This window comes from Petaurus breviceps, unplaced genomic scaffold (genome assembly GCF_028583685.1).
Source record: "Petaurus breviceps papuanus isolate PSGF00001 unplaced genomic scaffold, PetGlider_PUasm1.0 90760, whole genome shotgun sequence".
Taxonomy (NCBI): Eukaryota; Metazoa; Chordata; class Mammalia; order Diprotodontia; family Petauridae; genus Petaurus; species Petaurus breviceps.
This window is the reverse complement of record NW_027187338.1, coordinates 3621404-3649330: the sequence shown is the minus strand read 5'-3', so window position 1 is coordinate 3649330 and position 27927 is coordinate 3621404. Positions and strand designations below refer to the sequence as shown.

At 43.2% G+C, this 27927-nt stretch overlaps 1 protein-coding gene and 1 long non-coding RNA gene across 7 annotated transcripts in view; one reads left to right on the top strand and one right to left on the bottom strand.

The window, feature by feature from the left end:
* Positions 1-27927, bottom strand: part of LOC138146214 (uncharacterized) — a 134598-nt gene that overhangs the window by 91530 nt on the left and 15141 nt on the right. The gene's annotated exons all lie outside the window — the stretch shown is intronic.
* On the top strand, positions 1156-27006 carry CSF3R (colony stimulating factor 3 receptor). Its single transcript, XM_069067956.1, has 16 exons — positions 1156-1486; positions 10492-10570; positions 15680-15979; positions 16751-16874; positions 17359-17552; positions 18453-18625; positions 18983-19160; positions 19269-19354; positions 21606-21819; positions 22141-22335; positions 23000-23101; positions 23655-23801; positions 24358-24498; positions 24921-25017; positions 25638-25719; positions 25981-27006. Exons 2-16 carry the CDS (start codon positions 10513-10515, stop codon positions 26491-26493), a joined length of 2604 nt encoding a protein of 867 aa, XP_068924057.1. The 5' UTR covers positions 1156-1486; positions 10492-10512; the 3' UTR covers positions 26494-27006.

The window sequence follows — 27927 nt, the reverse complement described above, 5'->3', positions numbered from 1 at the left end:
TTATCAATGACCTGAACAAAGACATAGATGGCACACTCACCAGATTTGCCAATGACACAAAAGTGGAAGAGATTGTTGACATGCTAGACCACAGTCATGATCCAAAAGAATCTCACAAGGTTGGAGAATGGGGTTGAATCTAACACAATGAAGTCAACAGGGGTAAATGTGAAGTCTAGAACTTGGGAACCAAAAGATAATCCACTTCACAGGCATAAAATGGGGGGAGCCATGGATTCAGGGGTTTAGAGGACTGCAGACTCAGTAGGAATCAGTTCTTCAAGCAGAGATTAAATGATCAGTTTTTGGGTCTGTTATACTACGAATACCTTTCATGTGTGGACTGGATTAGGAATATGACCGCTGATGTGCCCTCCAACTCTCACATTCTGTGAAGTTCAGAGGGGTTTAAAATTGTAGGATGTCAGAGGAAGGTGGGACCATAGAGATTATGTAGCCCAACTCTTCAATATCACAGATCAGGGATCTGAGGCTCAGATAAAACACCCAAATTCACATAACTACTAAATCAGAACTTGAACTCGGGTCCTCTGATGCCAAAATTAGTTCTCTTTCCATGGTACCACCACCATGCTGCTTCAATATAATTGACACCCCAAGACACAAACTTGAAGTAGGTACAACCCTCAACTCTCTACAAAAACAATGGCCAACACCCAAAATTCTCCTCTACATTGTTCTATCCTCCCCTCCCAGACCAAGTCCTGCTTCTCCATCTGTAGAGTGGGGAGACCCACTACAAACTGAGCACAAGAGCAATGATGGTCGATAGGGCAAAGGAAGAGGGGATAACAGACAGTGGGAGTTGGTTAAAGATTAGAAATTACTCAGAGCTATTCAAGGCCGAGGGCTTCAAGGAAAAGTAGGTTTCAGGTTACCCCAGAGACCAATATTTTGGGGAAAAGGAAGAAGGATTAAGACTACATTTGACCTGTCCAACTGGCAGGTTCCCAAAACACCTATTTTTGGGGGGAAGGGTACCAGGGCAGGTCTTGATCCAGGCTGGAGAACCCCTGGCCCCTGCCCAGATTCAAGACTTCTAGGCCAGGAAATCCGGAGGGGTGGGGTCTTCTGAGCCTTGCCACATCCCCAAACCCCTTTAAGGGTCCTGGGCAGGAAGGCTGCCCCAGAGTGGCTGCCTAGCTTCTCAGAGCTCTCCTTCCTGGGGGGAAGGGGCTCCCTTCCCAGGGAGGGAGGCTGAAGCAGGTGTTGCAATCCCCCAGCCAGGGGAAGGCCTGTCAGAAAGTCAGAGAGACTAACGACAGCCCTGAGTTGGGAGGGAGGGGTACGGAGGAGGAAGGTGGAAGAACAGTCTGTGCCGAAGTACAGTTTTCAGGAACTAAGCAAGAAAGGGGATGATGTGAGGCCCCAAGTGAATGCCTGCCACAGGCCAGCCATCCAGTCCAGCCAACTAGATCTCTCTGAGAAGCAACTGAAGAGGAGGTAAAATCATTCCAGGAATGAGGTAAGTCCTGAGGGCACCAGCCCCCAACCCTCTACACCTCCCCAAGACCAACCCCCATTCCATCTCAGCTGAGCCCTGACAGCCCCTTGGTTTAGACCTGGGCCAGGAAGCTAAGCCCCTGGAAACCTGGCTAAGGCCCAGCTCCTTAGAAACAGGAGTGGTAGGATGTATGGATCCAGATTGCCACTGTCCCCAAATACGTATCAGTTATAGGCATCTGTACCGGAGCAGAGGGGAAGGGATATCTGTCTGTCTCCCTGCCGCACAAAGAAGGTCCCCTCCTGCCTTTCCTCACAGGGCATGTGGGACCTGAAGGAGATGGAGTATGCATACACCTTTTAAGTTGAATCCCCTTCTGTTCATATGATTTATAATGAGAAGGGGCCTAAGAGGTATAGGCTATAGAGTATATAGGTGGAGTCAGAAAGATCTGAGTCAGAATCTTACCTCGGACACTAACTGCACGACCCTGAACAAGCTGCTTCACCTCTGTCTACCCCGAACAATTCCAGCAATAGAGATAATAATAGGGACCTACCCTACCGGGTTGTAAAAAATCAAATGACATGATAATATATGTAAATTGGTTTGGGAGCCTTAAATTGCTATGTAAATATTGCTTACTAGAGATCACCTCATCCAAACGCTTTCTTGTACAGATGAGGGAACTGAGGTTCAAAGTAGCTAAGCTGGGATTCTAATGCACATCCTCTAACACCAAGTCAAATGTTTCCTACTAACACCTCGGTCAGAAGTCTAAGGCAAAATGGCAAACTGAGTAAGAAAAAATGAAAAACACAAAGATTGATAATTAGGTGTTTGGAAGTGCCAAGGAGTAATGCAGAGACCTCTGAAATCAAAGTAAGGGAGACTGGGCCAAACCTTTGATCTAGTATTACTAATAATAATAATTAGCATTTAAGATATGCAAAGTGCTTTACAAATATTATCTCACTTTATCCTCACTTACCTGGGAGGTAAATGCAATTATTATCCTTATTTTACAAATGATAAAACTATAGCAGACAGACATTAATTGACTTACCCAGAAGTCACACAGATCTGAAGCAGAATTTGAACTCAGGTCTTCCTGATTCTAGGCCGAGGATTCTATCCACTGTGTCACCTAGCTCCCTCTAACTCACTCTATTACCTGAAGCAAGTGCCCTTTCTTTCCTGGGCCTCACTTTGCCCATCTGTAAAATGGTAATCAGTGGCTAGGGGAAGAAGAGATGAAAACAAATCAGCAGATTAACAGTTCCCTGGTGATGTTTTTCTGAGTCCAGATAGGTTCGTCCTTAAACAACAGATATTCAGGCTCTCCCTAAGACCTAAACTGCCTACACAGAACCACAACCCTGTCAAAGTTGGGGATGCGGGGAGTGGTGAATGGAGGGAAAGAAGATGCCTCCATTTAGAAAAGACGTGGGATTGGACTAGATGGTTTCAATCCAACTCATCATTGTTATTAAGCCTACATTTCTTCCATCTGCCATTTTTACTGGGTGCTAAAAGAGAAAGTTCTCTAAGGGACAATTCTCTCAGGTCTTTCCATTTCTTGGAGGGGGGGAAGGGAAGAAGAAGGAAAAATGAGAGACAAAGGGAAAATAGGAGCCAGAGAGGTAATATAAGAATGTCAAGGTGATCAAGGGAAGAGAGAAAGGAAAAAGAGGAAAAGAGATTTCCCAGAGAGAAGAGAGAAAATTGAGAGCAGGTTGAACAATGAGCAGAGAAGGAGAGAGAAAACGAAAAAAGTTGAGAAATAAATTTTTAAAAAAAGAAATAATCAATAAAGATCAGACTATAAGCAGGGACTCTTACTTTTTCTTTGTAGCCCCACACTTAATACAATACCAGGCACAGAGAAAACTTGTTGATCGATTAGTATTTATGTAGAACTTTAAAATCTGCAAATCACTTTGATCCTTAAAACTGCCTGGTGCTATGACTATTCACCTTTGCCATATAAGGAAACTGAGGTTCCTGGAGGCTAGGATCACACACAGTAAGTATTTGAGGCAAGATCTGAATCCAAGCCCACTACACCATCCTACCTCTAAAGAAACTGAAGGGAAAAGATGATGTAATATAACAAAGGAAGGGATGACACTGATCTATCCAAGTTTCTGGATTCTTCTTTGTATATGAGGACCAGACCCTTCAGCTGCAGCTGGGCTGAAGGAAAGATTCAGAGGACAGAAAAATAAAAAGTTTCTCCTCCTGTCTCCAGTGGTTTCACTGGAGGGAAGCAAATCTAAAGAGTACAGTGAGGGGGAGTGAAGACTCCAGGCACATAATGATTAGGTAAGAAAGATAGACAGCTACTTGTTATGATCATCTGTTAAATGATGCTACTTTAAAGTTCTCTAAGAACCTTTGAGAGTCTCTATTGCTTAGTGAATAAAACACTTTCCTTAGCGTCAAAAAGGTCAGAGTTCAAGTCTTGCCTCTGACCCATACTAGCCATTTGACCATGGACAAGACACTTAACTTCTCACTGCTTCAGGCATCTCTCTGAGACTGTAAGTTAAAGAGTAGCTGATAGGTATCATTGGAGGGATCTTCCATCTAGGGAGTTCCCCACATGAAAGAAATCATAAGATCTGACTAAAAAAATAAAGGACTAATAAAAAAGGACCCTTAAAATTGGCAATACAATGTAGTAGTTAAAGTGCCAACTTAAATCCAGAAGTCTTGGATTCTGACCTTCCCTCTGACACTTACTAACTGGGGGACCGTGACCAAGTCACCTAACATCTCTGCAGGTCAATTTACTCATCAACCAAAATGGGATTTTCCCTACCTAATTCATAAGGCTGTGCTGATGAAAAGCAATTTGTAATCTATAAAGGCTAAACAAATGTGGGTCATTGTATCTCCCCAACTGTCTCCACCTCTGTCCTCTTCCAGGCAGAGTTGTCTCTAACTATCAATCAGCATTTACATATCGTTTGAGGGATGTTGTCTACTTAGGCTTTGCCTTTATTGGGATGAGTGACCATTCAAGAATCATCTGAAGAAAAAGGAAGATGCTTAGTCTGAAGAATAAAAGATTTAGGAGGGATAAGATCCTTTAGTAGAACTAGGACCAGTGGAAGGTAGTTTCAAACAAAGAAATGCCCCCTTACAATTAGATGTCAAACATATACAGCTACATGGGAAAGGATCAGTAATGCAACGGAGCTCAGAATTCATCTAGTCCAATCCCCTTATTTGACAGATGAGGAAACTGAAACCCAAAGAGGTAATTTCTTTCCCAAGGTGCCACAGGTACTAAGTACATTAAAATATCATTTCAATGTAACTCAACAAATATGTCTCAAGCTCGTGCCGCATGCCTACACTGTTCCAGACACTGATGATACTAAGACAAAAACAAAACCATACAAGCCTTATAGTCTAATAAAGGGGTGATGTACTTGCATAATTATAGTAGAATGTAAGTTCCTTGAAGGCAGGGACTGTTCGCAGTGCCTGAAACAGAGTACGAGGTGAATAAATGTTAATTTAATTGAATATATACAATAAATATAATTTTTTAAATGACAAATGTTTATGAAAAATCAGATATTAAGGGATGAGAGATTTGGGGGTGGAAGGATCACTTCTACCTGAGAAATTTTCACAGGAATGCCTGTATTATATCTTAGGATCAGAGATTAAGAACCAAATTGGACAAAAGAGGACAGACACATAGTCCAACCATTTCATTAAATACATGAAGAAACTAAGACCCAGAAACCCAAAGAGATTAGAGGGTTATAGCTTGGAGGGACCTGAGAGGTTATCTTAGTCTAACCACCACCACCACCCCCAATTCACCTATGAGGAAGCTGAGGCACACAGAGATAAAGGGACATGCCAAAAGTCATATAGGTAGTAATCGGCAGAACTGGAATTCAAACTCATTTCCTCCAAATCTAGTGCCAAAGAAGTAAAAGATGGAGATAAGAGGGGAGATAGGAAAGAAAAGTCAATTCAGGCAGGTGAGAATAGGTAATAAGTAAAGGTATGATAATGAGCCAAGGTAGACTGGGGACCAGAAAGTCTTCTGCCTTGAACACTGAATATATAGGGAAATAATATGAAGTAGGACAGAAAGGGAGTTTGGATCCAGATTGTCAGACTAAGGAATTTGCATTTTATCCTATTAGTGACGTAGAGCCACTAGAGTTTTTTAGACAAGTTAGTGACATTATCAGACTTCATTGTATATACAGAATGGATTGGGCAGAGACAGTAGGCAAGGAGAACAGTTAAGAGCCTTCTTCCAGGAAAGAAGTGATGAGAGGGTAAACAAGGATGCTAGCAGTAGGAATGGAGAAGAGAAGGATTTCAGAGATATTGTCAGTCAATGAACATTTATTAAGCATCTACCATGTGCCAGACACTGGGATAAACACTAGGGATACAAAAAAAAGGCAAAAAAAATAATCCCTGACCTCAAGGAATTCCCAATCTTGGGACAAGACAGCATACAAATATGTACAAACAAGCTATATATAAGATAAATGGGAAATAATGAATAGAGGAAAAGCACTAGAATTAAGAAGAATTGATAAAAGTTTCCCAGAGAAGGTGGGATTTTAACTGAAACTTGATAGAAGCCAGAGAATCCAAAAGATGAAGAAGAGTTGTGGAGAGCATTCAAGCATAAGGAAAGCCAGCAAAAATGCCCAGAGTTGGAAAATGAGATGTCCCTTTTGAGAAATAGCAAGACCAGTGTCCATGGACATTGAAGAGTATATGATGGGATGTAAGGTATAAGAAGATTGAAAATGTGATAGTGGAGTTAGGTTATGAAGAGCTTTGAACATCAGAGCATTTTAATTTATGTTGGAGATGATAGGAAACGACTGGAGTTTATTGAGTAGTGGGGAAGACATAGTTGGACCTGAACTTTAGGAAAATCACTCTAGCAGCTGAGTGGATGGTGGCCCAGAGTGGGGAGAGACTTGGGGCAGAGAGATCTACCAACAGGTTATTGGAATAGTACAGGCATAAGGAGAAACCAGGATGTGTGAGGGTAATAAATATTAGAGGACATACAGGGGGGATATTCCAGAGATGTTACCAAAGTGAAATCTGAAAATATTCTGCAACGGATATGGGTGAGAGATAGTGAGGAGTCCAGATAATACTTAGGTTTCAAACCTAGGGGACTGGGAAGACGGCAGTACCCTTCACAAGTAATAGGAAAGTTTGGAAGGGGAACAAAGAGGAAAAGATAATAAATTCATCTTTGGAAATATTGAGATTAAGATGTTTCTATAATGGCCAATTCAAAATGTCCAATAGGCAGTTGGAGCTGCTAAACTGAAAGTCAGTGATAAGTAGATTTGAGAATTAACAGCATAAAGATAGTAATTGAGTCCACGAGAGCTGATGAGATCTCCAAGTGAAATTGAATAGAAGGAGAAAAGCAAAGGGATCAGGATAGTACCCTGTGAGACATCCACAGTTAGCAGGTGGGACTTGTCTAAAGATCAAGCAAAGGAGATTGAGGAGTAATCTGATGAGTAAGAGGAGAACCAGAGAGAGTCGTGTCCAGAAAACCCAGAAAGAAGAGGGTATCAATGAGAATATCTAGGAGAAGAAGATGAAGGATTATGTCAAAGACTGCAAAGGAGTCAAGACTGAGAAAAGGCCATTGGGTTTGGCAAGTAAAAGATCATTAGGTATCTTTGCAAAGAGTAGCTTCAATTGAATGATGAAGTCTAAAACCCAACTGTAGAGAGGAAAAGAAGTAAAGGCAGCTATTGTAGATGGCCTTCTCAAGGCCATTTATTTAGCCACAAAAAGGCAGGCAAAATATGGGACAATTTAGTCAGTAGGGATGGATGTATCAGGTGAGGTGTTTTTGAGAGTTGGGGAAACAAATTGGTAGTCAGTAAAGAAGCACCCAGTAGACAAAGAGAGATTGAAGATAAATAGATGAGGGGTGATAGGGCAATCTACTGGAGAAGATAGGATGGAATGGGGTCACCTGTGCTCATAAAGGAGTTGGCCTTGGCAAGAAGAAGGGTTACCTCCTCATGTGAGAGGGGGTAAAGAAATAGTGGGCAAAAGGCATCTGGGTGATATGAGATAAGGTGTAGGGGAGAAAAAGGACCTCTCAGTGAATGCCTCAATTGTTTCAGTAAAATATGAAATGAAGTTCTTAACTAAGGATGGGAGCTGGGAGCCATGGAAAGTTTGAGGAGGGATAAAAAGGTTTAAGAGAGACACTGTGGTGAGTGAGATAATAATTTAATTAGGGAGCTATAAAATGATTGCCTTGCAGCAGTGACGGCCCAGCTGAGGTTAACATAAATTTGAGCTAGACTTGGTCAGGACAATTTGATTTTCTCTGATTTCATTCAACAATAGATTCATATGATCAGATGCAACAGATGGCAGAAGAGATCGAAGGCTAAGGTTTGGCAGACATAATCAGTGATATGAAAAGTGGGCAAGGGATTCAACAGGAGAAGATAGTGTAGAATTAAACTGGTTCACTAAGGGTCAAGAGAGAGAAAGGAGAAGAGTATGGCTAGTGAAGGGGTAATAGCCTGGGAGAGAACTGAGGGGTTGAAGGACTGGAGATCATGGTGTAGATGAAGAGAAGGGTTTGGTATTAGAAAGAAGAGAAGGTAGAATACTAATAAATTGTGATCAGACAAGGGAATTTCAGAGTTTATGACCATGGAAGTGGTATATTTGTGAGAGATGGCAAGATCGAAAGTATGAGCCTCTCTGCGTGTAGGATGGAGAAGTAGGTCCTGGGAAAAGAGTCAGTGGAGGGACTGGCATGTTGGGGTCTCTGGGGGAGTATCAATATGTGTGTTGAAGTCTCCTAATAAAAGAGCAGGAGTTGAGGAAGAAAGAAAGATTGTAAATTGGCAATTGTTAGGAGGTAGCAGATGACGGAGAAGGAAGAGAAAGATAGAAAAGGACTCCAAGGTTATAAGCTTGAGGGAATGAGAGAATGGTGTCCCCAATTGAAATTGGGGAAAGATGTAGGTTTAGGAGGGAAATGACAGGTTTAGTCTGGGATGTACTGAGTATGAGGTGCCTATGGAACACTCAGATGGAAAAGTGTAGGTAGTATAATTAAAATAGTACTGGCTATGGAAATCAGAGAAACCTGAGTTTGAATCCTACTTCAGATACTAACTAGTTTTATAGCCCTAAGAAAGTCACTTAACCTGTTAGCTTCATCAGCTTCCTCATCTTTGAAAATGGCATAACAATAGTAACTACCCCACAGAGTTGTGAAAATCAAACAAGATGATAAATACAAAATGTTTTTCAAACCTTAATGCACCCAATAAATGGTTGTTTTATTATTATTATTATTACAGCAGCAACTTGGATACACAGGAGAGGGACTAGGCCTGTATATGTAGATTTGGAAATCACAAGATGATCAATGAACCCATAAGAGCAGATGAGACCACAAAAGAGGAAGTGTTGAGAGAGGGGAAGGCCAAGGACAAAGCACTGGGAGATTCCTCAGGCTGCAGGAGGAGAAAGATGGACCAACCAAGGAAGTCTAGAAGGTGTAGTTAGATGGAACCAAAGAGTTGTTAAAACCTGCAGAAAGGTCAAGGGGTATAAAGACTTTTGACAAAAAAAAAACAAGCAAGAAAGAAAGAACATTGGCCTTAGAGATAAGGAGGTCAAACGGTGGCCCCAAAGAGAGTCATTTCTGGAGAGTGGTGAGGACAGAATCCACACTGCTTGGAGCTGAGGTGTAGCAGTGGCAGCACTAAGTGTAGAAGGTTCTCAATTTCATATTGAATAGAGAGAAGAGAGGACCATAAACTGGGTCTTGATCAAGTCTTCATAGGATCCAACAACAAAGCTAAGCACTCTGGATACAAAATAAAATGGGAATAGACCCTGCCCTTGAGCAACTGCCTGGAGAAGAGGAAGGGGAAGAGATTCCAGTGCACCAAAAAATAAATGCCAGATAACTGGAAGGGGAAACCAGCAACAAAAGGAGCATAGGACGGGTTGATCAGCCTTATTTTCTTCCTCTACTTTGCTATAACTCCCTTTCTTCCTCCTCCTCCTCCTCCTTTCTCTCTCCCCTGCTTTCCATCACATTTATGTGATCACAGGATTCAGAGCTGGAAGACACCTTAGAGATGATCTGGTCCAACTCTCTCATTTTATTGAGCAGGAAACAGAGGTCTAAGGTACCGACCAAGCTTAGGACAGCTCTTCTACCCTGGGGCTAGGATACTCAGCTCTGACACTTCTCCATGATAAAGGGTAGAAGTTACAGACTATGGGGCAGCTAAGTGGCACAGCAGATAGATAGATCACTGGCCTTGGAGTCAGAAGGACCTCAGTTCAAATCCAGCCTCAGACAGTTACTGGTCATTTGACCCTGAGCAAGTCAATCCCCATTGCCTGAAAAAAAGAAATTAGGGACTGTGCAACCTGTGCCCCTCCCTGATCCAGGTCCAGGGTTTAGAAAGAGACAGGAGAAAAGACAATGAAGTTCCCTGAAAAGAGTTGTGAAGGTAGAAAACCTCAGTTCACATTCTGCTTATGTCATTTAGTAATAAAAATATTAATGATAATAGCTGGCACTATATAAATGTTTTGAGTCCTATATAAGGGTTTTGAAGTTTTGCAAAATGCTTCACCAACATCTCATTTTACCCTCCCAATAACCCTGGTAGGTAGGTGCTATTATCCTCATTTTACAGATGAGGAAATTGAGGCAGGTGAATGTTAAGTGAATTGTCCCAGGTCACAAATATGACCTTGAACCAGTCTCTTAACCTCCTTAGTCTCAGTTCCTCATCTGCCAAATGAGGGGGATGGAATAAATGGCATCTGAAGACTCTTCCAGCTTTATATCTAAATCTGTGGTCCTATAATACCAGAGATGGAATGGGTCTGGCAAGCTCTTTATCCCCAAGGCTCTGCCTCAAGTCTTCTCTGAGATGTGGTTGTGGATGAAGTTGAAAACCTGTTTCTCACCCTTGGGGTCTGGGGATTTATTTCAGGTGAACACCAATAATGCAGCCATGTGGCCTGGGGTCTGGAACCTGCTGGGAACTATTCTGCTGCTCCATTTCTCTAATGGCAAGTAGTTTGGGGATTTGGCAGAGGGGAAACAGTGTCATGCCTACTGTCCATGAGCTAGGATGGGAACCTACTGTGTTATTTCCCTAAGCAGAAAGTCAACAGACTCCTCAAAGATCTTAGGAGTACAGACAAACCTGAGCTGAAGAGAATTAGTGAGTCAGTAACAAGGAGGTATTAAACAGATACTATGTGCCAGGTATGAAGAAAGTTAAAAGACAGCTTTTGATGTCAAGGAGCTTACAGTCTAATGAAAAGAGATAACATGCAAACAATTATTATGGGAGAAATATCTCCTCTCTGAGTTCGTGTGGTAGGTAACTACTGCTAAAATACATTTACCACAACACATAAATTATAGGGCTAAAAACCTAGGTATTATTATTATGTTCACGCATAGGTTCAGGTCTCAGAGAAAATCTGGACAACCATTAGAATTCTAACAAACCCTCTTATATTACATAAGAATGACAGAGAAGTAGTTCTTTCATTTATTATAATCTTGTACATTCCTCTTAGATTATAGAAGTTAGAGAGAAAACAGATCCATAATCTCATGCTCCCTTTAATGTCATAAAAGTTGAACAAACTTAGGTAAACAGAGTCATAACCTCATATATCCCCTAAGGAAACAAACTTCATCAAATTCTATAGGTAAACTCACAACTAGGCTAATTGAGGAAGAAGATTTACCTGTCACCAAGGAGTTAGAGACAGTTATGATTCTTCCTTCATATCTAAAAAGTGTTTAAGGCTTTAAGTAAATTTTCACTTACCATGGGGACAGATTTTGGTCAGATGAGATTAATATTAATTGAAGACAGGCTTTTAGTTAACCAAAAGTTGTAGGAGGAAAAAAAGGAAATAAAAAATTCCCATTACACAACTATGTAAAAACAAGATATATGCAGGATAAATTGGACATAATCTCAGAGGGAAGGCACTAAGATTAAGGAGGACTGGGAAAGTCTTCTTACAGAAGGTGGGATTTTAGCTGAAACTTGAAGGAAGACAGGAAAGTCAGGAGGTAGAGTTGAGAAGATTCCTTAATAACTAGACTTCACATCAAAAAAAACTAGGTTGAAATCTTTTCTCTGCCATTTACAAGCTATATGACCATGGGGAAGACACTTAACCTCTCTGCACCTTATTTTCCTCATCTATATAATAGGAAAGCATCAACTATCAAAAACATTTATTAAGCACTTGTAGAATGCTAAGCACCTATAGTACTTTCCTTACAAAGCTATTGTGAGGCTCAAATGTCACGAGGTACTTTGTATATTCTTATTATTAGGGTCTGGGATTTAGCCCTGGAAGAGAATTTGGGGATCATCTCATCTATCTCTGTCATTCTATAGATGGGGAGACTGAGGCCCAGACAGGTAAAGGACTTACCTATTGTCTCCAGTAATCCTTCCAATAAACCAGCATAGGCTATAGATAGATACAGGAAAAAAACTGTAGTTTATTCAGAGTATGGCATATTCCACAGGTAGATGATGGATGTGTGTGTGATAGTTGATGGATGACATTAATATAATTTCCCTTCCAAAGTTATATAAGGTAGAGAGAAAAAGGTATTCATTACAGCAAAAGAAAATGGTTATCACTTGTTGCAAAGGAAGGAAGTGTCCATGTTAGCATAGCCATTCCCACTAGTTTACAGAGAACAATACCTTCTTTATCAGACAGGATAAAGAATAAGACAACTGTCTGGAATATGGAAGTCCTCTGAGTTCTTTTTTGTAATAACAAAGCAATTCGAGGTGGAAGGTAGATACTGAAGGAGACTGCTTGCTTTAGGATGTCCCTGCAATATGTACTGAGACATACATAGCAAGAAGTGGCAGGATTAGTTATGTCACCTCTTAACAGACTAATCTCAGCTCCCAAATTTCCTCTTTCAATAATTCCCTCCTTTATCCTAGACAAAATTATCTCTGAGACATCTAAAGATTCACAGTACGGCAAGTCAGTTATTTGTACACACCACAATAAATGCGACAAGAAATAGAAAAATAAACTCTGAACAAAACCTCTTAACAAGACTGGAGATTCATGGTAATTTCCAAATTTCAATCCTACTCTCTGCAGCTTCTAAAGCTATTATTTAAAAAGTAGTCAACGCTGACAAAATTATCTATACTCAGAAGAGGAGAACTGGACCTTAAGAGCAGGGCCCAAGATTCTCCTGGTCACAGACTGAGACATAATTAATGGCAATTTTACAAGGAACTAGAAAATAGAGGACCTGAATTTAAACTTACAGTTTTGACTTAAATCTGACACTTAGGTATCCTTCCAAAAGGGTCAAGGTACTCGTAAGAAATAACAGACAACAAACATAATTCCATAATAAGGAAGACACAAAGGACTTAGATGCATCTTAATGCCCATTTAAACAGCAGACTTCTTATTCCTTTAGCTGTCCTTTAGATTTAGCTGTCCACTTCATGGAGTTGTCTGATTCTGGGAAATATTTTTCCCTTATAAATTTTGTGTCAAAAAGGTTTATCTTAGACCACTGTCCAAAAATTGTCTGACTTGGTTCACTAGAACTCGAAGATATGTACCCTTGAATCTTTGTGTTTTCAACATGGGTATCCATTGTTTGCAATACCTAGAATAGGCCATATACTTTTTTTCTACAGATTTGCATTTCTTCTAGTAGATTGATTTTCTGAGTTCCAAGCCACTTATAGAGATTTCCTAGACTGTTTAAAACTATTAGTGATAAGACTTCATATAATTCAGTAGGGCCTTAGAAAGTCTAATCACATTGGTCTTCTAAGTAATTAGTTCATGTGGTAAAAGCCATTGCAAATCTTATGGAGTTAGCCTTATAAACATCCGTGCCTTAGGAATAAAATCAAATTGAACTACCAGTAGCTCATCTGAGAGTTTGAAGACTTCATATACCATTTTTTTTCCTTTCCAACTTTGCTTAAACCTCATACACTGCATAGATGATGGTGTCTATAAGCCAGAGGAAGAGTCTTACAAGAGGAATTGACATCGAAAAAATAAGTACTTCTGTTTCTTGATTTTATCAGAGAGACCTCAAACAGAAAAAAAAAATCATGACTTAAGAGTTTCTTTACAACTAATTAAGATATAAAACCTCAATCCAACTTGAGACCTTATAAACAATTACTAAAATATATCCAAACCCATGTATTTGTATGGCTAAGTATCTGTGAATATTTTAATAAACCTGAATGAATTTCTTTATTACCTCCAAGAAAAAATGTAAAATATATCATTTAGGACCATCATCTTTACTTGGACTTTTCTGTTGCTTTTCACTGCCACAAAGGCAGAAGTTCTAAAGATACTAATACAATTACAGTTATCACAAGTCCTTTAAATATGCATATTTTTTTATCCAAGGGAAAACATGCAAAAGCCATATATCTCCTGTATCAAGTAGAAACTGTTTAATCTTGCTGATTTTCTCAAATAAAGTTTACCAATCTATTAAAATAAATGCTTTTTCATCTTTATCACATTACATCTTTATCATATCCCACCTTTGAGGATATGTTATCCTTATGTCATTCAGAAAATATGTGATATCACATGAGAATAATCTTATACATGAATATAGAACTGTTCAACCAATGAGCAAGAAGATGGCAAGTCTAAGAACTCATTTTCTATAGTCACTATTTCCATAGTCACAGTTAGGAAGTTGAGACAAAACTTTATAGATAATATCATGGTCATATCACTGCTTGGAAGAACCAAAAAATAGTGTTAATGTTATCCTAGTAATAGCCATCATTTTTAAAATGCCAAAGTATTTTACTCACAATTGCCCTTTAAGGTAGATTATTTTCCTCATTTAACAGATAAAGAAACTGAGGGTCTGCCTGGTTAAGTAACTTGTACAGTTAGTAAAGATCACAGCTGGCATTCAAACTCAGGTCTCTGATATCCCAGGTCTCTTTCTACTCCACCACAATACCTCTTTTTTTTTAATTTTTTAACATTTTTATTTAAAGTTTTGATTTCCAAATTCTCTCTCCCTCCCCTCACTCCTCCCTGAGACAGTGAGCAATCAGATATAGGTTACACCATGTGCAATTATCTAAAACATTTCTATATTAGTCATTTTGTACAAGACTCAAGTAAAAGAAAAAATGAGGACAGCTAGGTGGTGCAGTGAGTAAAGTGCCAGCCCCAGAGTCAGGAGGACCCGAGTTTGGTTCCAGCCTCGTTAACACCCACACAAAAAAAATAGCCGTGTAACCTTGGGCAAGTTACTTAACCCCAATTGCCCTCCAAAAGGCAAAAAAAAAAAAATGAAAGAAAAATAGCATGCTTTAGTCTGTATTCAAACAAATACCAGTTCTTTCTCTGGAGGCAGATAGCATGGTTTTATCATTAGTCACTTCGGAATTGTCTTGAATCATAATATTGCTGAGAATAGCTAAGTTATACACAGTTCTTCATCGGACAACATTGCTCTTACTGTGTACAACATTCTCCAGTTCTATTCAATTCACTATGCATCCGTTCATGTAAGTCCTTCCAGGTTTTTCTGGAATCATCATCCTGCTTGTCATTTCTTATACCACAATAATATTCCATTACAATCATATACCATGGCCTGTTTAGCCATTCCCCAAATGATGGGCATCCCTTCAATTTCTAATTCTTATCTCCCACAAAAAGAGCTACTATAAATATTTTTATACCAATAGGTCCTTTTCCCCTTTTGTGGCTGTCTTTGGGATATAAGACCTAGCAGTGGTATTGCAGGATCAAAGGGTATGCACAGTTTTATAGATGATGCATCCTTCTAATAGAGGATAGGATTGCAGAATCATATATCTCAAGCTGAAAAGGGCCTAGTAGTCATCGAGTCCAGTCCCCTCATTTTACAGGAGAGGAAACTGAATCCCAGAGAAGTTAAACAACTTGACCAAGGTCACATCGTTAATAATTTTCGGAGTCAGGATTAAAACACAGGTCCTTTGAATCCCAATGTTTTATTTTTTCTATCATTCTACATCAGATGTGTTGTCCAGTTAGCCTTTCCTGACAAAAGATATAGCATCCTCATCACTCTGTCAATGACCTGTCCTTTTCCTCATCCCATAGGCCTTCAAGACTGTGTGGACATCCGTCTATCAGCTTCTGTCATTCACTTGGGTGCCTCAATCACAGCTTCTTGTACCATCAACCCTAACTGCAGTAGCCTGGTTGGGATAGCCACGAAAATTGTGTGGAAGTTGGACTGGGAGAAGTTGCCTGAGGATTGGCAACATCAGAGGGAAGATGGAACTCTAGAATCCAATATTACCCTTCCCCACCTCAACCATACCCATGCCATGCTCTCTTGTTGCCTGCTTTTGGCAGAGACTCCCCAGATCATAGGACAGGCGGAGCTAAAGGCTGGCTGTAAGTCCCTCCCACTCCACTAAGAAGCCTGCCCCCACCACCCTGTGCTAGGATATGAGGAAGGGGGTAAACGCAGGATCAGGAGCTCTCAGCATGGGGAGGAGTTGATGGAGACATGAACTCTCTTCTCCAAGGTCTTAGAGGAGAAAGTTTTTCTAGCTGGTTCTCCTTCCCCTTCTGGGTATATATCCTTCCTATTGAGGATGGGAGAAGAACAAGTCTAAACTTCTCATTCAGTAACCTAAACATAGGGCAGAGGGACCATATAGGTAGGACTGATTGTCAAAGACACCTGGGTCTAGTTCTCATGTTCCTACCTCCAATACTAGTACAGGGCCATGGGCAAGACAATGGATTAGGATCATATAATTTAAGACCTGAAAAGCACCTTGGAGAGCATCTTTCTAACTCTCAAACTTACAGAAAGGGAAACTGGAGAAACCACCAAAGGTGTTGAGTGAATTTCCCAAGGTCACAAGTGATCAATCTGGGATTCGTTGGATGAATGTCTCTTGATTCTCCATCTAATCCTTTCTATTGTAGGGCCTCAGTTTTCCCCAGACCTCACTCTCTGGTCTTCGTGGATCAAGGATAGTCATGAATGACAACTAGCAATCTGGACAGTGTGATCTTAGAAGGCCTGGGTTTGAGAGATGGAGAAGAGGAGTGGTTATGAGAGTCAGGATTGGGTCCCTTATTTATTTGCCCTAAGTCCCTTTTCAAAATTCCTGTCCTTCTCATACTCTTTTTCTCACCACTGCTTTACTCCAGACCCTCCTCAGCCACCTAGCAATTTCTCCTGCATCATGAACCTCACAGCCCAGGAACTTACCTGTCAGTGGAAGTCTGGTCCCAGCACACATCTGCCCACCAAATTCACTCTGAAGAGCTACAAGTGAGTGAGGCTGTGGGAGGAATATCAACCTTGTGGCTCCCCACCCTCAGACCCCTCATCCCCCTGATTGCAGGGACATGAAAAGCTACAGAGAAAATTATATAAGAGACAATAGTGAGGGCATGGGCCCTGGGGCGAGGAGGACCACCTCCGGAGGCCTTGTGGGGTCTATAGCAAACCAGGCCACAGTCGAGAACTAGGGAAATGAAAGTGTTGTAGCTGGGGCCTTGGAAGTATGGCTAAGAATTTTTTCTCCCAAGTCTTCCCTCAGTGATTCCACTGAAAACAAGCTTCATGGCCTAGTCGTGGAAGTGGTGGGGGAATGAGTGAAATTGGTGGAAGCTCAGTGAATATAATGGGGTCACAGTAAACGAGGTAAAGGTTCATTAAGGTGAATGAAGCTTAGATGAGAGGCTAAGTGAGCAGACAGTTTTGGAGAGGAAAGGGTGGGCAACCAGCTCCAATATAAACTGCTCTAATCAAGCTCTTCAAGCAAGGATAACTGCCAGTCTAGAAAAGAGCCCATCCATCACTGTGTCTCCGAAGATGGTAAGAACAAGTGCTCCATCCCCCGAAGTCAGCTTCCCTTGTACCAGAAGATAGACATCTGGGTGAAGGCTGAGAATGCGCTGGGAGAGGCTGAGTCTCCACACCTGTGCATCAACCCCATGGATGTGGGTGAGTAATACAGAAGGTAGGGAGGGGCATCTAGCTGAGCTCAGAGCCAGAAACAGGGATAGGAAGACACAGAGACCAGAAGAGAGGAACAGAGATGCAGTCAGAAATAAAAAGGCCACCACAGGCAACGAAACTTTCAATGTTTATTAAGTACCTACTTGGTGTTCGCACAGCAGGCTAATACAAAGTACCAGTGAGCCCTTGTATTCAAGGCACTTATGCTACAATAAGGAGGTAAGACAAAAGCATGGATATTGTCACCTACCATGCCATGAAAATTGCATTAGAGAGGCTCAAAGTTCTTTGTGAAGTCTGAGGAGTAATTGCTGTCAGGGTTTGGGGATCAAGGAAAGCTTCCTGGAGCAGGCAGCATTGGAGATGGTCTTTGAAGGGTGGGTAGAAATCAAACCTAAAAAGTGAGATGGGAAAGGCATTCCAAGCATAGGGAATGGTAATGAGCAAAGACATGTATTCAGGAAAACACACAAGGTGCAGACCAACTGGTTGTTTCTGAAGGAAAAAAAAAAGGAAGGAAGGAAGCATTTATCAAGTGTCTATTATGTACCAGGTTAATCACTTTATAATTATTCTCCCATTTGTTTGATCCCCACAACAACCCTGAGAGGTAGGTGCTATTTTAAAATTGAGTTAACTGAGACAGACAGAGATACAGTGACTTGTCCAAGGTCACACAGCTAGCATGTTCCTGGGGTCAGATTTGAACTCAGATCTTCCTGGCTCTAGGCCCAGTACCCTAGCCATCATACCACCTAGAAGTCTTCTGATAAAAATATAGAAATAGACAAAGAAGCAGAAGACACAAAAGCAGGATCACAAGAGAAGAGAAACATGGAGAGATCCCCACAGAGTGGGAGGTAACCACTGACTTCTCTGTTACAGTAAAGCTAGAAGCCCCAATACTTCAGGCTGCTAAGGCCAGGCTAGACCCAGGCTCCTCCTTTCCCCAGCCTGGATGCCTCCAGCTAAAGTGGCAGAAGGCCAGGATGAGCAAGCATGTGGATCAGATGTGTGAGCTTCAGTACCAGCGTCCTGGGGAGCTGGCCTGGGTCCTGGTAAGGCTCTTGTTCCCACCTCATGGGAGGAATTCACACTGCACTTGGGGGAGGGAGCCTCCATCCCCTTCACTGAACCTCAATGCCTTCATGGAACCTTTATCCTTCTCCCTGAGTCCCCTCACTGAACTCTCACCCTCCCTCATTTACAGTCCTCATTCCTCCCACTCAGCATCCATCCCCTCCTTCATCCTTTGCCATTCTCCTCTTCCATTAAGCCCTCCTCCTCAACATAATGCCTTCTTCCTTTATATCCATATCCATCCTGGTTCTCTGAGCACCCAGGATCCTCCTCCTTTTCAGGTCTGGGTCCTTGACATGGCTTGCTTGACATGGTTTCTGACCACTTTCTGGCAGGTATCACCCTTCTTGAACTCAGGTCCCCAACATGAGGGAGAGTATCACCTCTGTGGCCTCCTCTTTGCCACCCAATATGTCCTGCAAATGAGGTGTGTTCGCTGGTCCCTGGGTGGCCAACTGGGTGGTCACTGGAGTGACTGGAGCCCCAGCTTGGAACTCACTACTGGGGAGAGACGTAAGTGACCAAAGGTGTTCATGGAAATAGGTAATAGAGACTATTTCTGGTATTCTTTCACATCCTCTCATTCATCTTAGTCAGCCATGACTCTCTCCTACTTCTCAGGTCCCATGGTCAGACTGGATGTGTGGTGGAGGCGACGAGTATGGAAACTGGACCCTAAAATCATGGACATCCAACTTCTCTGGAAGGTAACACTCTTCTACCACCCTCCAGGAGTGATCCTCTCCAGTCCCTCCTCTAGGAAGCTTGATCCCTTCCCAAGCCTAGAGAAGTGACACCAAGAAGCTGGGAATCTGTGAGAGACAGACCCTCAAGTCTATGTAGATTCTAGGCAGAAGATTCTTGTCCCTCCTTTTAGATAATGTCAATCATTCAATAAGCATTTATTAAGTGTTGACTACATGCACAGTATATAAAGACTCCTGGAGCTGGGGGAGATCTAGAGATTACACAGTCCAACTCAATCACTTCACAGAGAAGAAGATCCAGAGAATGGAAGAAGGAACCTTTCCAAGGTCACTTATCTGGCTAGGGGTAAAAACAGAAGTAGAGCCACAACTCCTGGCTCTAATGTTCTTTCTACTCCTTATTCCTTTCATCCCTTCACCATCAATGTTCTCAATCCTATATCACAGAACTAGATGGCAAAGTTGGGGAATGGGAGAGATCCTGGTCATGAGAACCTTGGCCAACTCCCAGCTAGGGACCCTTGGTTTCTGTGACCCAGGGAATCCATTCAGCTTTCCACAGAGGGAATCAGCTGCCTCTGAAAGTGATGAACTATCCATCACTGAAGAGAAGGCTGGAAATTGTCACAGTTGTTGAGGAGAGGATGTATGTTTTGGGAAGAGAAGTGTAATAATAATAGTTGATAACTATACTATTATGTAATTTTTAATTTTAATTTTTTTAATTAATTTTAGTTTAATTTTAAATTATGTAAAATTTAAAGCATTTTACAAATATGATCTCACTTCCTCCTTACGACAACCCTAGGAGATGGATGCTATTATTATTTTACAGATGAGGAAACTGGGGGTCAAGCTAGTAAGTGTCTGAGGTCAGATTTGAACATAGGACTTCCTGATTCCATCCACCAAGCCACCTTACTGCCAAATTTAAGTTTTGCAATGTGCCTCATACTCATCATCTTATATTTGGATTCAAAAATTCCTTCGAGGGGCGGCCAGGTGGCTCAGTGAGTAAGAGCACTGGCTCCAGTGTCGGGATGACCTGGGGTTCAAGTCCGGGCTCAGATACTTAGCACCACACCCAGAAATAACTGACCGTGTAACCTTGAGCAAGTTACTTAACCCCGATTGCTTACAAAAAATTTAAAAAAAAATTCCTTCGGAACTTCAAGATGAAAGTAGCATGACTAGATAGTGTTTCTGTCCAAAAAAAGATATGAGGGTTGTTAGTAAACCACAGTGTGCTCAAGATGAGTCAATAGAGTAATATGCCAGCCAATAAAGTTAAACTCAACCTTAGATGCATGAAGAGAATAGAATGTAAGAGGCGATAGTACCACTGTACTCTGCCCTGGTCAGACCACATCTGGATAACTCTGTTCACATCTGGATAACTCTGTTCACATCTGGGCTTCATCTTTTAGAGAAGAGGAAAAACAACAGTTTTAAACAGAAAAGGTTATCAGCATGATGAACAGCTTCATGGCCATGCCCTATAAAGATCAGTTTAAGCAACTAAGAATGCTGATCTTGGGGAAGAGAAGAATTAGGGAGGATGTTGTGTGGGAGAGTTGTGGTGTGGAAGGGGATGTTCCACTTGGGCCCAGAAGGCAGAACCAGAAGCATTGGATCTGAGTTCAAAGAGACAAATTAGGCTTGATGTTGGGAGGGGAATGTTCATGGTGGAATGGGCCAATTTAGGAATAATAATAATACCTAGCATTTATATAGCACTTACTAAGTGCCAGGCACTATACCAACCTCTTTACAATTATTATCTCATTTGATCCCCCAATAACCCTGGAAGATATGTGCTATTATTATCCCCATTTTATAGATGAGGAAACTGAGGCAAGCAGAGGTTAAATGACATAGGTATTAAATGTTAGATTTGAACGAGAGTCTTTCTGACTCCAGGCTCAGGACTCTATCCACTGCACCACCTAGATGCCTTGAAATTCTGAAATGTTGATCTCTTCTTGAGCCACCCAATAACTATGGGAGGCATTATTATACCCATTTTATAGATGAAACTGAGGCTCAGAGAGAATTGGTGATTTCCCTAGGATCACATAGCTAGTGTCTAAAGCAGAATTTGAACCCAAGATTCTCCTTACTTAAAGTGCAAAACACTCTCTACCACCTCACACTGCCTCTAGGATTAGACTAAATGCCCTCTGAGCCCCCTTTCAGTTGTCATAGTCTGTGATTCCTCAGAGATCAAATCCTCTTATGTGTGTCTATACAGCCAGTGCCCACAAAGGAAAACAGTGGCAGGATCCAAGGCTATCTGGTCTTCTCGAGTCCTTCAAGACGAGATGGGAACTCCCTACCCCTCTGCAACACCACAGAGCTAAGCTGTGCCTTCCAGCTGCCAGAGAGGGCTCAAGAGGTCATCCTCACAGCCTATAACACAGCTGGAGAATCTCCCCCAACCACTGTTATCTTCTGGGAATGCCAAGGTAAGGATGAGATTTTCCCTGCCTTGTCAGAAGAGATATCAGATACACTATTTCATCTCCAGGACCACAGCACCTCCCTCCTCCATGAAGAGATAAAGAGAATCTGCAAGGCTCTCTAGGTAGAGCCTGAGCTTAGACTGGAACATCTTCTTGGGGCCTGACTAGAGCCATATCTGGGTGAAGCTGAAAGTCTGGAATCAAACATTTGTTAATCCAGACCCCACTGCATTCATAGAGGGTGGAATTTGGGGGGGTAGGAAGGATGCCATACCCTTCCTTTGTCTCCACAAGGAGGGTTCCATGCCATATCCACATCTGCAGGTGCTTCTCTGTCCAGCATCCACACCTCTGCCCCAGATGCTCACAGCCTCTGGGTAGGATGGGAACACCCCCTCGGCCAGCCCCTCCCCAGGGCCTATGTGATAGAGTGGTGTCTAGCTCCAGCCCAAGAGGGTGACTGTGATGGCAACTGGAAGATGGAGTCCAATGGGAGCAGCACTGGGACCCTGCTAGATGGTAAGGGCTCAGAGCCTGCAGGGGAACTGGGGCACTATTACTGATGGGAGATCCCTTACAAAGGGCTTACGGGTCCTCCTGTCCCATGGCTTTGGCTGCCCTCCCACCTCATCATCCCATTCATTCTCCAAGTTCTAGGCAAAGCAGTTCCTGCCCCAGCCTAATAGGCAGGATCTCTTAGAGTGATGGACTTTGAGTAAGGAATACTTGAGTTAAAATCTAGCCCCAGACACTAATTGTATGACCCTGGGCAATTCACTTAAACGTTCTCAGCCTCAGCTTCCTCATCTGTAAAATGAGCGAATAGCACCTACCTCCCAGAGTTGTTATGAAGATAAAATAAGTTAGTATTTGCAAAGCACTTTGTAATTCTTAAAACACTACATAAATGCTAGGTATTATTGTGGCTGTTGTTCTTTTCATCTGGGGAAAAAGAATCTCTAGGTTTTCTCAGACTACCTATTGTTCCCCCATCCCCCATATTCAGAAATAGGAAGTTCTTCCTGATATGTTTCCTCTACCCCTCCTACTACAGCTGGATCCCAACAGTCCAGCTACCATCATTCATGTGCTTCTCCCTTAGCCAGTGTCAATGGTTGCAGAAAGTACAACGGGTGGCCCTTCGCCTTCCTGGGACTTAGCCCTCACTCTTCTTCCTTTGCAGAGAACATCATGCCCTTCCAGCTGTACAAGATCACTGTGTCCCCCCTGTACCATGGCACCAGGGGGCGCCCCCAGCACATCTACGCTTACTCCCAAGAAAAGGGTTTGCTATCCACTTGCTCTCATTCCCAAACTCCTACTCACCCCAGCTTCCTCATGCCCTGGTCACATCCATCCCATCCCTTCCCATCCTTAGCCATTAGCCCAGAGAACACTACCATGAGGGCCCAATAAGGCAACTTCCCCTTCAATTTCAGGCATTAGTCATTAGGCATCAGGCAGAAGACTTGGAAGAAATTAGGTAGGTGGTCAAGAGCCATCCATTCTAAAATGAGCTTCCCTTCTCTCCCCTTGGTGTTTCCCTGTGTCTGGGGAAGGGGAAATGAAGGAACTAAAAGGAAATAAAAAGAAGGCTGGAACAAGGGACAGCAGTACTCAGAGACAAGGTCACACTGACCTCAGGGATTCTCCCTCTGGCTGAATCTATGCCCCACCTCCAACACATACACGTGGCAACCAGCTGCAAGGACCTGGGAACTGGGGCACCAGCCCCCATCTGCCCTTCCCCCAACCCCATCCCAGGAACTAGACCTGCCTGGAGGGGAGGTGATCAAAATCCATCTGGCCTTCATGGAGTCCCTCTTCTCAATCCACAGCCCCATCCCATGCCCCTAAGCTAAAACTGAAGCATATTGGAAGGACCTGGGCAGAGCTGGAATGGGAGCCTGGGGCCCCAGAGCTGGGGAAGAGTCCCATCACCCAATACACTGTCTTCTGGACCAACACTCAAGCTGAGGAATTCTGTGAGTGCTATCCCCCTGTCCCTCTCTGATCCCTACCCTCAAGGCAGCTGAGGTCCAAGGAACACATGCCCAGTATTCTTTCAAGGGAGATCACTGACATCCCCACCACAAAACCCCAGGTCTCCCACACCCAATACACTATCCTTTGAACCATTCCCAGATCAAGGAATTTTATAAGGGGTCATTGGCTGTCCCCCTTTGCCTCAATCTCCCAAACTAACTGCTGAGCGAATTTAAATGATATACTTAAGCCCCTACTACTTCCTTCCCCCAGAACCTTGGACAAAGGCCCCAGGACACATACCTGGTATTTTCCGGCTGTCCCCTTCCAGGGCTCTCCCATATCCCCCACCCATGTCCTTCTCAATCACTTTTGGACCAATGTCCAAAACCAGGGATTCTATAAGTACTATTCCTTCTCCCCCATCCCTGTCCCCAAGGGAAATGTTTTCTCAGACACCAGGGTCAAGTCCCAGAGCTCAGAAAACAGAACCCCCAGGTTCCTAACTCCAAGCTGACTACCTCTCTCTCATTCTCCTCCACTACCATTTCACAGCCATCATCCTAAATGCCTCCTCTCGAAGATGCATCCTCCATGGCCTAGCACCCACCAGCATGTACCATGTCCATCTCATGGCTTCCAATCAAGCTGGAAGTATTAACAGCACAAACCTCACAGTGGTGACCAAAGCCCTCGGTAAAGGCAGTCTCCATGGCAGTGGCTAGGGCCCACCAGTCAATAACCAACCAATCCACAATTATTTGTAAAGTGCCTACTATATGCAGAACACCTATCTAGGTTCAGGAGATACAAGTCACAAAGAAGGGAATGATTCCTATGTGCAAGGAGTCCACATTCCAGTGGCATAGTCTCATATGTCCTGCTAGGGCCAAATCCTTGTCCTGGTTACCTGGGGAATATCCAGAGGAAAGACACATCCTATCCTAAGGGGAATCCCAGTCTGAAGTGGGGAAATATGGCCCTGCCTTCAGGAAGACCTAGTCTGAGAGGGAAAGTCATGGCACCCCATTAGGGAAGTATCCTTTTTGGGAATTTAGAAATGTTTCTGTGCTTAGGGATCTGACCTTTCCTCCTTTGGCACTAACCCTCCCCCACAGAGGAGAAAGATATCAATGTGCTCTTGATCCTGACCAGTCTCTTCTCTGTGATGTTTTTCTGCATTATTACGTTGATCTGCCTGCATAAGAATCACACGTGAGTGAGAGCCTGGGGCTGGTGGGGTGGGGATGGGGATGGGATGCTGATGGAAAGGACACAGCTCAATAGCTCAGGACCCAGCTCAGCAGCCTCAGAGTCCATCATCATCAGCCTTGCCTCCTTCTGCCCATCCACATTCTCCAACTGGGCAGTCCTTCCTCACATCCAACTGAAATTCCTCCTAAACCTATCTCCTCCCCTGTGGATAGGATCATGGAATCCAGGATGTAGAAACCTTAGAGAAAAGACTTTGGAGATCACTGATTCTCATCCCGTTTTGCAGATGAGACCCAGGGATTTGCCCTGACATCAGATCCAAGGCTTTTCTCCAATATACTGAATTAAGGAAAGACACTGGCGGCCAAGCCATGTCCTATACAGCCTATAATGGGCCTTCAGGGTCTTAGCAATTCAATTGCCCTCAGTCTTCTTTTCCCCAAGACCTGGGATTCCTCCTTCCCTTGACCTTGAAGCAAAGTTGAAGCTTTCAGAGGGCAAAGGGATTTGTCAAAGAGAACTCACAGGAACCCAGGGTCAATTAGGAAAGGGGAATTTTGACACCAGAGCAGGGCATCCCCAATGCTTGCCCTAACCAGGGCTCACTTCAACTTTTCCAGGATGAAGAATCAATTCTGGCCAAATGTCCCGGACCCAGCCCACAGCAGCCTGGGCCAGTGGATCCCCACAATCCTTCCTGGGGTAAGACATAGACTGGAGGGAGGGCTTAGGATGGGACCAGGGCACTGGGAGCTGAGGGAAAATAAACTGGCAGGAGAGATGGACACACTGATTCCCACTGCCTAACTGTATCTCCCTATCCTTGCTATGTGCCTTCTCCCTCCCAAGGAGAGTAGTCTCCTCCCAACTAACACTGGGCCACCAAAACCCACCTTTGGCCCCATGGAGGAGCAATGATCGGGTATCTCTCTCCAATAACTTTGATGCTCCAATCCTTCCCAGGAGACCATTCATCTGTCAAGCCTGAGGGACCCTGCCATGCCCCCTGTCTCCAAGATCATAGTCCTGAAAGAGGAGGAGAAGAAGCCACCACCACAAACAATGGAGACAGATGAAGAGGCTAAGAACCTCCCCAACCTGGTCCAGGCTTATATTCTCCAGGGGGATCCTTTCTTGCCAAAGCCCCATCCCAGCTCCAACAGCCCCATCCAGTATGGGAAGGTGATGGGAAACCAAGAGTATCAGAGCCAACACAGACCCCCTCCTGGACTCTACCTGCGCACAGATTCCACACAGCCCCTCCTAGCTGACCTCACCCCAAGCCCCAAACTCTATGAGAACATGTGGTTCCAGAGAACTCCCCCTGGCTCTAGGGTTCCCAGCTCTCAAGGCTTCCCAGAAGAGGACATTGATGACTCTGCCTTCCTTCCCCACTGCCCACAAGGACCACTCCCTGATTTTCCCCTTCTGCAAGGTCTGAGGATTCAAGGAGTTGAAGGACTGGGCAATATTTAGAATCCCTTTGAGACTCCCACCTCAACCCCTTCCATGTTTTGGGATGCTCTCCCACACCTGGACCTCGGTTCAGGGTCCCCATGAGAGAAACAATTCCAGAGTTTCCTATTGTCCTCAAGAATAGACAGGAGACTTTGGTTGCCCTAATGGGAAAGACAGCTCAGGACCCCTCCAGCTGAGTTATGGTGAGGGTCTTTTCTGCACAGTACAGGGAACTGGGGAGGAATCACTAACAGAACCTAGAACCCACCTATTCCCAAAAGGACTGCCCTCTCCTCCAGTCCTCTCCCCTTGTCCAGAAAGATGTTCCCTGCTTCAGGTAGCATGGCCCTGGCTGCCCCACCTACCAGTTTCCCCACCAGCATCAAGTCTGTTCTGTGGGCCCCTGTCCTGACAAGAAAGGACTGTGCCTATTTCCTAAAGTCAAAGAATCCCACCCTTGCTCCTTTGTGTACCTGCCATATGACTTCCAAATGGACAATATTTTAAACTGATTCTTTCAGACTCTAAGAAGTGTCTGGGCTCTCTCTCCTTGCTGACATTCACACAAGTAAAGGGGGAAGCAGGATGCAGGGGAGGGCAGGGGAGAATAAACATTATCAGTGAACAAGCCTCATCTGAGACATTGTGTGACATGGTGCTAGGGAAAAACTGGTGAAGACAGAAGATCCCAGTTCCATCATGGCTCTGCCACTGACTCATCAGGTGACTCTGACCAAGTCATTTCTCTTTCTCTGAGCTGCATAGAAGCCCACAATTCGAGTTGACCTCGGGAATAATCTAGTTCAACCCCTTCAATTAATAGAGGAGAAAACCAAGGCCCAGACACACTGAGTGATTTGCCTGTGTGAGAAAGGAAGGAAGGAAGGAAGGAAGGAAGGAAGGAAGGAAGGAAGGAAGGAAAAAAGGATAACGATTTGAATCAAAATCTTTTCCTCTGACTCCAAATCCTGCATTTTTTCCATTACACAATGCTTCCTCTTTTGATCTTTTCCTCTGGAAAATGAGGGGTTTGGATTAGATCAGGAGTTCTTAATCCTTTTCTGTGTCATCTATCCCTCTGGCAGTCTGAGAACTTCTCAGAATAATAGTTTTAAATAATTGAAGGAAATGCTCAGAGATTAATGAAAATAAATATGTAATTTTTGTTTCATCCAAGTTCATGGACCCCCTGAAATCCCTCCACAGACCCCTCAGGGGTCCAGGAATGCCATATTAAGAGCCTCTGGACTAGTCAATCTTTAAGGTGCCTTCCATCTCAAACACCCTATGAGTATGTCAGAACTCAACCTGGAGTCAGACAACCTGGGTTCAAGTTCCAACTCTTTTATTTGCCTTCTGTGGGACCTTACACAAGTCTCTTTCTCTCTCTGAGCCTTAGTTTACCCATTTGTAAAATGAGATCAATAATACTCAGGGCTTCTGTTAAAAAAA